The sequence below is a fragment of the Neoarius graeffei genome, chromosome 23 (genome assembly GCF_027579695.1).
Source record: "Neoarius graeffei isolate fNeoGra1 chromosome 23, fNeoGra1.pri, whole genome shotgun sequence".
NCBI lineage: Eukaryota > Metazoa > Chordata > Actinopteri > Siluriformes > Ariidae > Neoarius > Neoarius graeffei.
Window position 1 is genome coordinate 24,993,777 of NC_083591.1, and position 15,350 is coordinate 25,009,126.

General features: G+C 38.4%; 1 protein-coding gene across 1 annotated transcript in view; it reads right to left on the reverse strand.

Moving 5' to 3' along the window:
* Nucleotides 1-1,211: 1,211 nt before the first annotated feature.
* The window catches only part of gtpbp4 (GTP binding protein 4), a 71,498-nt gene continuing 57,359 nt past the window's right edge, over nt 1,212-15,350 (reverse strand). The window contains exon 16 of the mRNA XM_060905960.1: nt 1,212-1,613. Coding sequence (XP_060761943.1) covers nt 1,461-1,613 — 153 coding nt within the window. The 3' untranslated portion in view covers nt 1,212-1,460. The remainder of the gene's footprint in view (nt 1,614-15,350) is intronic.

Genomic DNA, 15,350 nt, shown 5'->3' on the forward strand with positions numbered 1-15,350 from the left:
CCTACAAATTTGATCCAGCGCTAGAGCACTCAAGCTGCAAACATGAAACTTGGTAAAAAGAATCAGGGGATTCTCCCCAATCAGTGTGCCAAATTTCAAAACTTTTTACCATACGGTTCTATGCGTGACCATAGAGAAAGTGGAAAATTAATAATAAGAAAAGGTAGAAACACAAATGTAGCTGCAAGCAGGCATAAGGGGGCCAAGCATACTGCAGGGCAGAGTTGTCATGGTAACTTAATCTGATCATGTTAAAAGTATGGCTGTAAGCACTGATTGCAAGTTCTATGTCCATTGACCAAAAAGATACGGAGTAACAGATTATGCTGATTCCAACTGACTATAACAGATAAACACTTCTGAAAATGAAATACCCATTTAATAACTTTTGTGAAAGCATTGCTGAGTTATTACCTCACTGTTTGGCAGCTTAGCTGCCATTTTCAAATAATTACTCTTTTTAAGGCAAACAAATTCATTAAAGTTGTTAGGCAAAATACATTTTTACTTATGGTGGCATTTTTACTTTAGTTAATTTCAATTACAATATTCTAAGCTGTAAAGGGGGGTGTCCAAATATTTATGGACCCAACTGTATATCTCAGAATTGCTAAACATTTTAGAGATTTACACAGAAACCCAGCAGACAGAGATGTTTCGGTTCTGACCAGCCCTCTTGTACATATACTTTTAATCCTCCAGAGATAAGGTACGCAAGCTAATACGTAAACAATGCCTTGTGCATGTGTAGTCACCAGTCAAGAATAAACCAGGTCTTAAAAGTGAATCTGTGACTGATCCTGGAGCGGTTAGTTAATTTAGATTTATATTGTAAAGTTTTAGAATAAGTGTTTTAGTTGTGATTCTCTCCATCAAATGGGGCAAAGTTGTTTACCTCATTTAGAAAAAAGATTCACTCTTTAGATTGTCCAACCCAAAATTTTCCTCAAATTAATGCAAATGGCCAGAATACTATAGAATATTTTTCTCCTTTATCATTCAAGTTCCCTTAAAAGGACAAAACTTGCATACAAAAAAAAAATCTAGTCTTTCAAAATAGCTTCTAAATACAAACACCAACAAGAAAAACAGCATCCTAAGGTTATCACAATGAATATGCTGGTCTTTCACTGGGGTATTTTAAATTATACTCCACTTTTATTTTTTGCTGTTACCAAATTTTATATTAAATGCCATTCTAAAAACACAGCAAGTGGTTAAAACATTTATTCATTCAGAACCACGTTCCAACTATTTCATCAGCTCCTGCAGATTTATTTCACTCCCATCCACATACAAATGTCCACCAACATGTTTGCTGAAATATTTTGTGAAGGACATCATTAACCTTGCATATATTTGATGCTGGGTCTGTAAATAAACCTGGATATCAGTGAAATGTGTTTAAGTTTATAAATGCACGTATGAGCATACACAAATATAGGTAAAATTAAACATGTTTATCGACGGCTGGTACTGCCGGATTTTCTCTTTCCTGCAAGCAGGTGTTTAGGTTTCAAGTCAAATACGTGTCTGTCTGATTCGCCCTTCCTTCCCTGCTTGTTCATCCCCTTCTGAGAGTTTTTCATCATAGTCTTCACTTTCTTCATCATCTGTGAAGGGTAAAAGAGAGTCAGAGGAAAAAGATAAAACAAGTGTCATTCAGTCAAATAATCACAAGCAACCATATGATTCAAAGATCAACTTTAAACTGCAGCAGCTAAACAGTTTCTAGCATTATGGTGCACTTTTTAGTTCAGAGGTTCAGACCAAACCCAAAATCTTATCCATTATATAACTTATCCAGAAGTTCATTTAGACCTCCATTATTCTATGACTGTTTAAGTTTTAAGCAACCAATTCTTCAGCCTGTGAAAACAGTTTTGCTGCATTCTTTTAAGATTTCGGGGATCTCACTAGACAATGTAACATACCATATAAAACTGGAGAGGAAGGGGAGGGGAAAAAAAAAAGAAGATTGCTTACAGCAGAGAGTAAAGCACGTGGAGAGGCGCGCCATACTTAAGAGAATATGGTCATGCATCAATCTGATTTTTGATGGCTTTTGACCATATGATGTATGTACAAAGGACAAACGTGCATCACCACATGGAACCCAACAGCAAGTGCAAGGCAACTCGTCTCAAACATGACCACCAGAAATTTGTATCTTTATTTACATAAAGATAGATGTTTTTTAAAATCCAGTTTTTGTCCAATTTGCTTTTTAAAAAAATAACGTGGGATTATTTATAAATATATTTTACGGAAAATATTCACAACAGTTTCATATAAATCTAGTTAAAACAGTTTTATTAGTCCACTAGCTCATTGGCCAATTGGCAGTTTGTCATGTAAGGGTGGTAGACAGATCTAAGTGCAGGAAGAGTTTTACTGAAAGCATGCTAGCAAACATCCAAAACGTAGACAAAGGCAGAGTTGGAAAAATAGGCAGTGGTTGAGCAAGACACAGACAGGATAGAGATAATACAATCAAGTCCAAAAACACAAACAGGGTCAAAACCAGAATAGCAATTACAAAATACAAGACTTGGTAACGTCAGACACAGGGTACAAAGCGTACACTTCAAAGTCTGTGTGTTACTGAGAGTTCTCATGTGCCATGATTGCACAGTAATCAGGAACAGGTGCATGGTACAGTATTTAGTCCTAATGGGGCTGTGCACATGGACGTGAAAGATGTAACCAGATAACTGTTTGACACAACAAGTTTGAAATTGGATGGTAACTATATAGTAATGATGTAAAGTGAAAATGCTGGTCTGCTGTCCACCATGCACCCAGCAGATTCAGACCATAATAAATGTTGTGGTGTTGTTTCTGGTGCATGGCATGCAGTGTCAACGCAAGGAATAAATATGTATTTGTAACTGCGATGCGTCTCTCATTATTGGAAAATCACCATCACAAGACAATGTAGCAATTTATTGACACGAACTACACTACACAATCTGATGGTTCATACACCAGAGATGCCAATGCTGACAAAATAAAAGGAGAGTAGCATCTCCAAGCACAACTGAGCAAAGCAAGGCTTCCTATTAGGCCGGGGGTCCAGGGGCCACCGAGGCCCCCAGAAACCAAATTTCAGGGAAGCTCAGAGATGCAATCTAGGCCATTTCGAGTGACTTTTTGAGGAAAATAAATGCAGGGTTTATTGTACAGTATAATCTCAATTATCCAAACTCTGGGGGAAAAAGTCTGGCTAACTAAGAGGATGTTCTGATAACTGAGCTTGTACTGCAATACAGTGTTTCAGTAGTTTCATCATGATCAATAAAATCCAGAGTAAAAGACAAAAGATTTATGTATAGGTCTTTCAATAATAACAAAATTAATACTGTATTTACTTCCTGAACTGTGCACCAGTCTAACACTGGACTTAAGTCAATACTGAAAGATGCCCATTCATACAACATTTAAATTACACCTCAGTCCTCGAAAAAAAAAAATCTCCCAGACTTACTTGCCCAATGGGCAAGCAGCAGCCAAAACATACTTGCCTGAAAAACAAGTCCACTTGCCCAGAGCTTTATTTTATTTTGGAGAGGACAGAATGCAGTTGATTTTTTTTAATAGGTGAAGCAGCATAATTATCATAAATCCACAAAACTATAACACTAATATATGCAGACACATTCAGAAAGAAAAGTTGTTCTAGTAGCAGAGGAATGAATAATTTAGGGTATATTAAGCTGTGGAGAGTTTTGAAGGAGTATAATCATAATAATGCTGGAGCTTTGTTTCTGTTATCAAAGGAACACAGTCCTGTGCAAAATGTCACCATGGAACCAGAGTGTAGAAATGAACCTACAGTTCAAGAGAGTTCTACACACACACACACACACACACACACACACACACACATACTGAACTTTACAACAGATGCACGCATGTGAAAGGGAAATAAATCTACTAAGGCAGGAAAAACTATTTTGGATAAAATTGTTACTGTCTGTTACACACTGATCAACCTGTGTGACTCAGTTGAGTTTCTGAATCGAGAATTAATGAAAAGGGAACTGAACATTAACCGTTTATTGAAATTATTATTACAAGAATGATTATAGTTACTATATGACTACAGCTACAACTGGAATGTGCCGATTCTGTTACTGCTTAAAATTATTGTACTATTCACTATGAGATAAAATTAAAATAAAATCTTACAATATTGTTTGAAAGTCTAGAGCAAAATATTTTATTTTACATACAACACTTCAGATATTGTTTTAACAATAATAAGCATCACTGTATAAATGAGTGCAACTAACTAACTAAATGTCCTTGGGGTTGATGAGACATGGAAGGGTAGAAGATACCATCTAGCCCACAGTTTAGGTCAGAGCCCTTTGAGAGTAAATGCTTTGGCTTTTGCAACATGCTGTTCCCAAAAGCTGATGTCGGGAAAAAGTCTTTACACAAAGGTTTTCTTGCTTCTGTAGTTTTTTGTTTTTTTTTTTTAACTGTTCTTCCATGTTGGGACTTTTAGGGAAAAAGAATGTATATTCCAACATGTAGCTAATGCTAGGCCACAAATCTGCACCGTCACTCCAGTCATTTCGAGGAATTTTGTACGAATCATAACTGCTAATAAACTCTAATTTCCATGTATATCTATCCTGCGCTTCTTTCTGACTAAGATTGTCCAAGTAATCTGGTAGTAGAGCTTTTTTTAGCTGTAGTTTTCTTCGAACAGCAGCAACAGACGCCAGACATCTCTGCTTGGCGCTAGTATGTGAACTGCCAATCAGTGGGTCCTGTACGTGTTTACGATTTTTAGGTCACGATTTACAACAAATGGGAGACACCATTTGTCGGCTGTCCACCAATCACAGGCTCCCGTGCCACAATGGCGGTATGTTGATAAATATTTAGAAAATAAAAATATTACGAAACATATGAAACCATCAAAAGCAATTAAAAAAATAAAAAGTCATTTTTTAAAAATATAAATCACACATGCGCGCGCGTGCACACACACAGGTTAGAGGTAAGGAACATTATTCAGTGATATCATTTATTACTAACACCAATCGTGATATAAAAAGTTTGACACCTGCCCGCTTCAACCGTACTGCTGGCACACGACGTCCTTGACCCTCATCGCCCTTAGCCAATTGGTATAATTACATCACTACGTGGACCCCTCTGAGCCAAACTTTTCCAGTACACTCGAACACACGCATACTTCGATGAATTAAAACCAAAAACAAGGAAATTTGAAATGGTTTCCTCAAAATATTTTTTTTTGTACTTTTATATGTTGTCGTGTTGATGAATAAAACTTTTTAATGCATTTCCCATGAAACGAGACAAGCTACTTTAGACTGGTTCCCTGCTCTCTTACCACAGAGTGAGCATACAGTCAATGTCTCGGACATTAATTTTATACAGGAACCAGTCCAGGAAAGCAAGATTTTCGATAGACAGGTGAACTTTGTTTTGAGGAGGAGTCAGATGTCAATGCGTGATTCACTTTGCATAATAATAATAATAATAATAATATGCTACTGCCAGACTGACAGTTCAGACCTGCATCACGGAGTGGTTGCCTGTGTTGCTTAGGTTGCCAGCACTAACTTTTGTCGTCCGATCAGAGAGATTACCAAAGTTTTACTCGTCCTTACACATACTTTAGTCGTCTTGGACGATCGGACATGCGGTTTTTCGAGCATTGCACCTGACATTAGTTTGTGAGAGAAATCGAAAGTTTCAGTTCTGGAACAAGACCAATGAAGAGAGTTTGCTTCCAAGAAGACAACTTCGCATCACATTTCTGAGCACTGCATTTAACACGCACCGTGATTGGCCGAGAGCATGAATCAGGTCACCTCTTGACCAATCACAGTGCAGCTAATGCAAGGACATGGAAATTCCCTAAATTATCTGAATCAGTGTAAACAATGACGTGGAACAGTCTGAACACTGAAAATACGTTGAATCTATTGATATCCAATACCAACTGAAAAACGTATTATTTTCAGGTCTACGCATAGCACCATAATTGTGCTTCAAATCCATAGCTGCTAAGCCCAAATCGTGCATGTTGGCATCTCTGATATGCTATAATATTCAATTCAGGTCAATTTTGTTCCCTTGCAAATATTTTGCTCATACACATCAGGAGCGCTGCCTAAATTATATACATGTTTATTTATTTATTCACAGCACACAATCAGCGTGAAGAATATTTGCAACCATTGGGAAGCTAAGAGTCAGATCTTTGTCTCAGTTTGTAGACATCACTTATTAGTAGCTGTTCTATGAAGCAGAGCTAAACTTGCCAAATACCTGATAGTGCAGTGTATAATGGGCAGTGTGGATGCAGTGTGTAAAGCTGAGACCAAACTTCTAAACACAAAAATTTGATCTCTTTGTAAATGTTCAAAGATGATAACTCCTCCCTCCCCAACACACCACTTTTTTTTTGTAAAATTTAAACCACAAACTACAACCCCAATTCCAAAAGAGTTGAGACGCTGTGTAAACTGTAAACAAAAAACAAATGCAATAATTTGTAAATCTTGGAAACCCTACATTTCATTGAAAATGGTACAAAGACAACTGTTGAAACAACTTTTTTTTTAAACATATGCTCATTTTGAATTTGATGTTAGCAACATGTTTCAAAAAACTTGGGGCATGGCAAGTTTACCACCATGTTGCATCGCCTCTACATTTAACAACACACTGTAAACACCTGGGAACTGAGAAGACCAATTGATGTAGTTTTGAAAAAGAAATGTTGTCCCATTCTTGTCTGTTATACAGTTTCAGTTGCTCAACAGTTTGGGGTCTCCTTTGTCATATTTTGCACTTCATAATGGGCCAAATTTTTAACTGGGAGACAGGTCTGGACTGCAGACAGGCCAGTTTAGCACCCGGACTCTTATTACAGAGCCATGCAGTTTTAATAATACATGCAGAAAGCAGTTTGGCATTGTCTTGCTGAAACAAACATACGCACATACATTACACACATACATATGCATGTATGTATATTATGTATGCACATATTTTGTGTATTTTATATATATATATATATATATATATATATATATATATATATATATATGTATGTATGTGTGTGTGTGTGTGTGTGCGCGTGCGCACGTGCGCATATATTTCAGATATTATAAAACACATTCAGCATTAATGATGCCTTCCCAGATGTACAAGCTACCCATACCATGTGCACTATTGCACCCTCATACCATCACAGATGCTGGCTTTTGAACCGTGCACGAATGAGCCAGATGGTCCCTCTCCTCTTTAGCCTGGAGGATGTGGTGTCCGTGATTTCTAAAAATAATTTCTACTTTTGCTTCTTCAGACCTCGGGACAAAATTTTCCACTTCACCTCAATCCATCATAAAAGAGCTCGGGCCCAGAGAAGGTGGCAGTGTTTCCAGATATTTTTTATATATGGTTTTGACTTGCATTTATGGATGCAGTAATGGACTGTTTTCACAAACAATGGTTTTCTGAAGTGTTCGAGCCCATACAGTGATTTCCACTACAGACATGTGACTGCTTTTAGTGCAGTGTTGCCTGAGGGCCTGAAGATACCAATCCAATGTCAGTTTTTGGCCTTGTCTCTTGCATACAGGAGATTTCTCCAGATTCTCCGAATCTTTTAATGATATTATGTACCATAGATCAGTGGTTCTCAACGTTTTCTACTTTAAGGCCCACCAATTCATACTTGTAACGAGTCAGGGTCCATTAAAAACGATCAATTATCTTGGCTCATCCATTCTGTTAGAATCTAATAATCTATTGTAAAAAGTGAAAAAGTGTATTAATGGAATGCAACGTCACTCCCCATTACAGATGGGTGCACAGGAATTAAATAAATACAATAAAACCAAACTGTTTTTAATTGTAGGTATTGTATTTAAAACTGTATGAATGTGCCAGAAGCCAACATAAAAACCATGCATACACGTCATTCCCAGCCAAAAAGGATTAATGATCCAAAAGTGGAGTCTGGTTGATTAACACACGAACTTATTGCCATGTTTGTGTACAGCAAACAAAGTTATTAAAACCAAGAAGTACACGCAAAAGAAGTGGATGCTGAAACCTTTAATCCTTAAACGTTAACAAAAGTATTTTTTCTACGAGTCAGAAAATTATCCATCTGTTTAGTTCCCTCACATCTCAAACGACTGGGTGCTGCAGACATAGCTCTACATAGTAGAACTACAGGGGGAACAGATTAAAACCTGGAAGAGCGTGGACGCGAACAACTTTTTATATGCGGCCAGGTTAAAGATCTGGGGATCACGACACAGGGATAAATCCTGTATCGTTTATCTCGAGTAAGTAGGAATTTCTGGCCTTTTTGTACACATCTTTACAATGGTTGCTAGGACACTACAAAAATTAATATCCAGTGTAAACAAACCACAGCTGCTCGATTCTCAATCCTCCCTGCTCTTCTCTTCCAGCAGGCATCACAGATCCATATAATTTACCCACAAACATTTATTCTGCCCCCTGTACGCGCTCTCTGTGTGTGTACACACACACGTGTGCATACTAAATGCCGAAGAGGAATGTGACAAAAATAAAAGGCTTGGTGTTCATAATTTACCCACAAATGTATTTATTCAACTTGAAGTGTACGGCAGACTAGGTATCGGATTTGGGACAATACAACATCTTGAACTATTTAGTATTTGGGACTTCTAACTACATTGGAGGTGCTAAAGGCTTACATAAGTACAGAGGTCTACCAATATTTCAAGGCAGGTTTCGTGCCAGAATGTTATGGGAATTTCCTGATAAAGAAAAATGCCTTATTATGACAAAGGTAAGTTCAAACGTGGACTTCTAATAGTAAAAAAACAAGCCAGGGACTAGATTTAGCGTATTTTGTGGTGTTTAGCCTTGTCTTCATTATCAGTCTCGCCAAGCATTAGGTCTAATAAAATATATCCCTCCTAAAACTCACATCCAGATACAGGGTTTCCCATACATAGACCATTGTGTGGTGCAGCACCACACAATGGATTCCTATCGCCACACAATCAGACTCGCGATTTTGGAAAAAAAAAAATGTAATTCCGTTGCGTATCGTTCCGTTCATTCATAGTGCTCTTTCTTCTCGTTCACACGCGCGCGCGCACACAGACAGACGGAGAGGCATGCTAATTAAAAAGTTCCAGTTCCAGGGATGAGAATTTTCCACCGATCGGCGGATTCCCGACTTTTTCAGACCAAAATGATCGTTTTTGAGATCGATGTAAATCCATTGTGAAATTTTCAGGTGTGTGTGTGTGTGTGTGTGTGTGGGGGGGGGGGTGTTTGGTTAACGATCTGTGGTCACTTTATAACGCGGACATCCCAAGTCTCCCGGAAGTTCCGGGAGTCTCCCGCATATTGATAGTGGCTCCCTGATGCCCGCAAATTGGAGAATATCTCTCGGAATCTAGAGCAAGCGCGTGCACGCGAAACATTAATGTCTACATCGCGCATCTTAGAATGTGCACATAACAGGGAGCGCGCGCGCGCGAGAGAGAGACTGCGCGTGTGCCTGTTCATGGAGCGCATGCGAGACAAAGAGCATCCTGATTGGGTTATTCCGCAAAATAAGCCAATCAGCTTTCAGTGTGGGCGGGCTTTTATCTCTTTTCTCGAGGACCGAAGTTTCCAGCTGAGTTAGTGCAGCCTACAGGACCGTCATGGAGAGAGCGCGTGCCCCCAAAAACGAAAGTACAGAACCCACTTCACCTCAGATTATACAAAAGAATCTCCCTGTCTAATAAGGGTCAACAATAATGACAGTTTCGCACGATGTACTGTTTGCAACAGTGATTTCAGCATTGCCCATGGTGGCTTAAATGATTGTAAAGGACATGTTGAGGTGAGGAGTGTCATTTCATGTGCATTATATTTAGGTCTACAACAGGCTGTCATGAAAAGACCAAACTTACTGAAGATTTCCGTAAAGTAGCAATGTATGAATATACATCATATACAACCCCGATTCCAAAAAAGTTGGGACAAAGTACAAATTGTAAATAAAAATGGAATGCAATGATGTGGAAGTTTCAAAATTCCATATTTTATTCAGAATAGAACATAGATGACATATCAAATGTTTAAACTGAGAAAATGTATCATTCAAAGAGAAAAATTAGGTGATTTTAAATTTCATGACAGCAACATCTCAAAAAAAGTTGTGACAAGGTCATGTTTACCACTCAGTGCGTTTACATGCACATAGAGAGAATCGAATTTCTGCCGTTGCTCGACTGAAATCGAAGTTCAAAATGCCATGTATACACCTTAATTCGGCTGAAATTGAACCGAACTTGATTTCTCGGAATCGAGCTACACGACCTAGATTATGCGATTTCTGCCGAGCTACTTAGTGCATGTATACCCTATTGAGCTACGTATTCGAGCTACTTACTTCAGCACTGCCCCTTCCGGAAGTGACGAGTGGCGAGACCACAAGGGAAACACAACGGCCTCGGTCGGCATGACAACGAATCATGACAACGGCATGAATCTTTTCTTTTTGTGGCATTGTTTGCACTGTTAAAATTTAGCCCACTTACTGTATCACCAAATACATCTGTACAGCTGTTGCATAGCTGTGAATTGTGTACATAAACAAGTCATTGTATTTGTGTGTGTGTGTGTGTGTGTATATATATATGTCCAACATCTGAAGAATGTCAATAAAAACAAAACAATTGAACTTTTTGTGTGTTTATTAAGACACAAGTTAAATTGTAAGCAAAAAAAAAATTTTTTGTAAGCAAAAAATGGACTTTAGAAAAATATTACTGTGCAAAATAAGTTGTCTTACAAAACAGTGGTCTGCGCCGGACAGTTTGTAGCCATACAGTCTGTTAGAGCAAGCCTAACAGCTTGAACACGGAACTGCCAGTGTTGCCAGATTGGGTGGTTTTAAGTGCATTTTAGCGGATTTGAACATGTTTTGGGCTGGAATACGTCAGCAGTATCTGGCAACACTATAGCTCTTCTTCATGACGACAACCGGAAGTGTACCAACACGATGGGGCGTGTAGCGCCACGTGTGGCTTGGGTGCACAATAGCCCGATTTCACTTGTGCATGTAGGATTGGATTTCTCTGGCACCCCTGCTGGGACCCTTTGCTCGATTACCGACAGTAGCTCGATTTGGACGTGCATGTAAACGTACTGACTGTGAGACATCCCCTTTTCTCTTTACAACAGTCTGTAAACGTCTGGGGACTGAGGAGACAAGTTGCTCAAGTTTAGGGATAGGAATGTTAACCCATTCTTGTCTAATCAAGTCAAGTCAAGTCATTAAATCATTAAATCAAGTCATTAAATCAAGTCAAAGCTTTAAATCATTCTTGTCTAATGTAGGATTCTAGTTGCTCAACTGTCTTAGGTCTTTGTCGTATCTTCCGTTTTATGATGCGCCAAATGTTTTCAATGGGTGAAAGATCTGGACTGCAGGCTGGTCAGTTCAGTACCCGGACCCTTCTTCTACGCAGCCATGATGCAGTATGTGGTTTGGCATTGTCATGTTGGAAAATGCAAGGTCTTCCCTGAAAGAGACGTCGTCTGGATGGGAGCATATGTTGCTCTAGAACCTGGATATACCTTTCAGCATTGATGGTGTCTTTCCAGATGTGTAAGCTGCCCATGCCACACGCACTAATGCAACCCCATACCATCAGAGATGCAGGCTTCTGAACTGAGCGCTGATAACAACTTGGGTCGTCCTTCTCCTCTTTAGTCCGAATGACACAGCGTCCCTGATTTCCATAAAAGAACTTCAAATTTTGATTCATCTGACCACAGAACAGTTTTCCACTTTGCCACAGTCCATTTTAAATGAGCCTTGGCCCAGAGAAGACATCTCCACTTCTGGATCATGTTTAGATACGGCTTCTTTGAACTATAGAGTTTTAGCTGGCAACGGCGGATGGTACGGTGAATTGTGTTCACAGATAATGTTCTCTGGAAATATTCCTGAGCCCATTTTGTGATTTCCAATACAGAAGCATGCCCGTATGTGATGCAGTGCCGTCTAAGGGCCCGAAGATCACGGGCACCCAGTATGGTTTTCCGGCCTTGACCCTTACGCACAGAGATTCTTCCAGATTCTCTGAATCTTTTGATGATATTATGCACTGTAGATTATGATATGTTCAAACTCTTTGCAATTTTACACTGTCAAACTCCTTTCTGATATTGCTCCACTATTTGTCAGTGCAGAATTAGGGGGATTGGTGATCCTCTTCCCATCTTTACTTCTGAGAGCCGCTGCCACTCCAAGATGCTCTTTTTATACCCAGTCATGTTAATGACCTATTGCCAATTGACCTAATGAGCTGCAATTTGGTCCTCCAGCTGTTCCTTTTTTGTACCTTTAACTTTTCCAGCCTCTTATTGCCCCTGTCCCAACTTTTTTGAGATGTGTTGCTGTCATGAAATTTCAAATGAGCCAATATTTGGCATGAAATTTCAAAATGTCTCACTTTCGACATTTGATATGTTGTCTATGTTCTATTGTGAGTACAATATCAGTTTTTGAGATTTGTAAATTATAGCATTCTGTTTTTACTTACAATTTGTACTTTGTCCCAACTTTTTTGGAATCGGGGTTGTATATCACATACTTATCAAAATACACGTCATAAGTGTGTTTCTTTTATAAATGGGGTTAGCTTATCTAATGTAGCATGTTGGGGAGAATCATAGTATCATATCTATATTTCTGATAAAATTTTAGGTATGATACCGTGTATAACTCTCCTACTTATTGCTCATTTCATGGGGGGGAATTGCTGGCATGTGCCGCGCGGGAGCGTCTGCCCAAATTTTTTAGGCCGAGATGAACTTATAGTTTTTGATTTAAAAAAAAATTCCAATATGTAATGCCCATTGTACATGCCTGTTCTTTAATTCAAAATCACCATCTTGATCTTCAAATTGACCATATGGTGTATATATATATATATATATATATATATATATATATATATATATATATATATATATATATATATATATTACATTACACATCCTGTCCAGATAAAACCCAGTTAGTACATGCAACAGTTGAAAGGGAAGTGATAAGTGATGTTGAATGTTGCCTGCTTAATATGCAAGACCTCCTGCTACCATGATAACATCAGAAGAATGCTTAAGAGAATTATATGATAGAACTTTTTTCTGGTTTACACTTCATTTTAAAGGATTAGAGTATTCAAAGACGAATAGCAAAAATGCATTAATATAATACTGTAGAGCTCGTTTATATTAAAAGGTGCATTGATTTTTTTTAAATCATCAAATGTGAATTGATTCAAAACAAGTCTCTTGTACCATATTAATCATTTTCACCTGGTAGTCACCAAGAAGGGGAATTTATTTCCAAATACATTGCAACTTTTTGCTGATAAAATTAATGGTTTGGGGGTAAAAAAAAAAAAAAATAGCCAAAAATCATTAGCTCCCTGCCCCTGGGCCCCGCTGGGTGCCTGCAGCCCCCAAACCCCTGGCTTTTTTCAGACTTTAATATTTTTCATTCTCATCTCTGAATAACGCAGCCTTCCTGATTCGCCTTCCAACCCCTTATTTTAAAAAGGTAGCCTACGTCGTGCTCGTGATGAGCTTTATCATAGCCTTCTTGGCTTACATGAAACGGACATCCCCGAGTCAGGCTATAAACCAATTTTGATGCATACAGTAGCAGCTTGACGCGAGGAACCGGCCTTATTGCATTATCCTGTTTATCCCACTTCAGCATTCATGCAAGTTATTAATAATGGCTTGACATTCACAATAAATAAGGCTTTCCCACTAGCCTAAATAAAAATGTTAAACTTGCAGGGATGCCTAGTTGATGCTATCTGAAGCATAAAATCTGAATATTTTAAGAAACATCTTTATTAGCTTTATTGGCCAAGTAGATAAACCATCACTGCACTGGATTTCTCAGCTATGAATAGGGTAAGCACATAGAAATTCAGTATTCCTTTGTATATTTTTTTTGATGTAATGGAAATTTTTTAGTGCTTTGATGAAGAAAATGTACTTTTTTATCCATAGATTAAAACAGACCTCAGGAATAGGCTCCAAAGGGAACACCTGGCAGCCTGCTTACGAATCTCCATAAATGGTCCCGAACCCAATGATTTCCCTTACAATAGGGCACTTGAGTTTTGTTTTCAGGAAGCCATGCAGAATTAAATGTTCTGATAGGGCATGCAGACTTTGCACCAATTAGGGTAATGCTTTTTCATTGTTAGTTGCCTTGGTTTTACCTTAAGTGGTTTCTTACATCTAATTATGATATTTTATTATTATTATTTTGTTGTTACATTATACTTTATTTCATTTTAGTATTGATTGAGGTAAGTGTTGAGTTCAATATTTAAAATAAAAACCTCCAGCTTGTTTTTTGCAATTTATTCCTTGAATGTCAACTAAAGAATGATTGAAAGATTGCCACCAAAAAGGCAAAAAACTAAGATAAAAACTAAACTTTAACTTCAATTTTGGTGAGTAATTTTCATAAATTTAAAACACAGGTTTTCCACCAACATCAAGCCCAGCAAACTAATGGCCTGCCCTGTAATGTAAAGTTGGGTCGAGGAATGAAACCAGGCAGGGTTCTGGTAAAAATTTGTTTTAGTTGTCTTCTCTTAAAGAACTTAAAAGAATTTAGATTGAACTGAATAATCTCAAATGCTTCTTTTAGCTTTAAAATCGTCCCAGCAGGTGACTCTGAAGAAAAATACTGTGTGTTTGAACACCGCCCGCTGTAAACACTTTGCATACACCCCAATGATTGACTTCATCGACCGCCACAACACCACCGCGCACGATTCCCTCATCGGCACAGTGGAGCACCACAAATTGCTACCTGGTCTGTGGGAAACACTGAGATATACATTTTAACGTTGCACAGAGCTTTCATACTAACCTGATATAAAGTGTTCTCCACACACATGGAAATGTTTTTATCATCCGATTTTCCTGTTTAACTGCAGCTTGCCATTTGTCTCATCTTTTTGCCAGGAAGCAATGAAAAAGTTAAACCAGGCTTATCTCCACATCCATGATTACATCCAAAAGCACTACAGGTGTCTGGTACTGTTCTTTTAGATGTAACTTCTCCAAGTTTATCTGTAGATGCTTACTGAATCAGGCCTACAAAATCACTCGCATGCACTTGTGGTTCCTGGCAAACACAAAGCTCACCAGGGAACACGACTGCGTAAACAAATCCATAGTTACGATGATGTCACGTGAAAGTCCTCTGTACCACGCTGTCGCCTCACAGCAAGAAGGTCCGGGTTCGA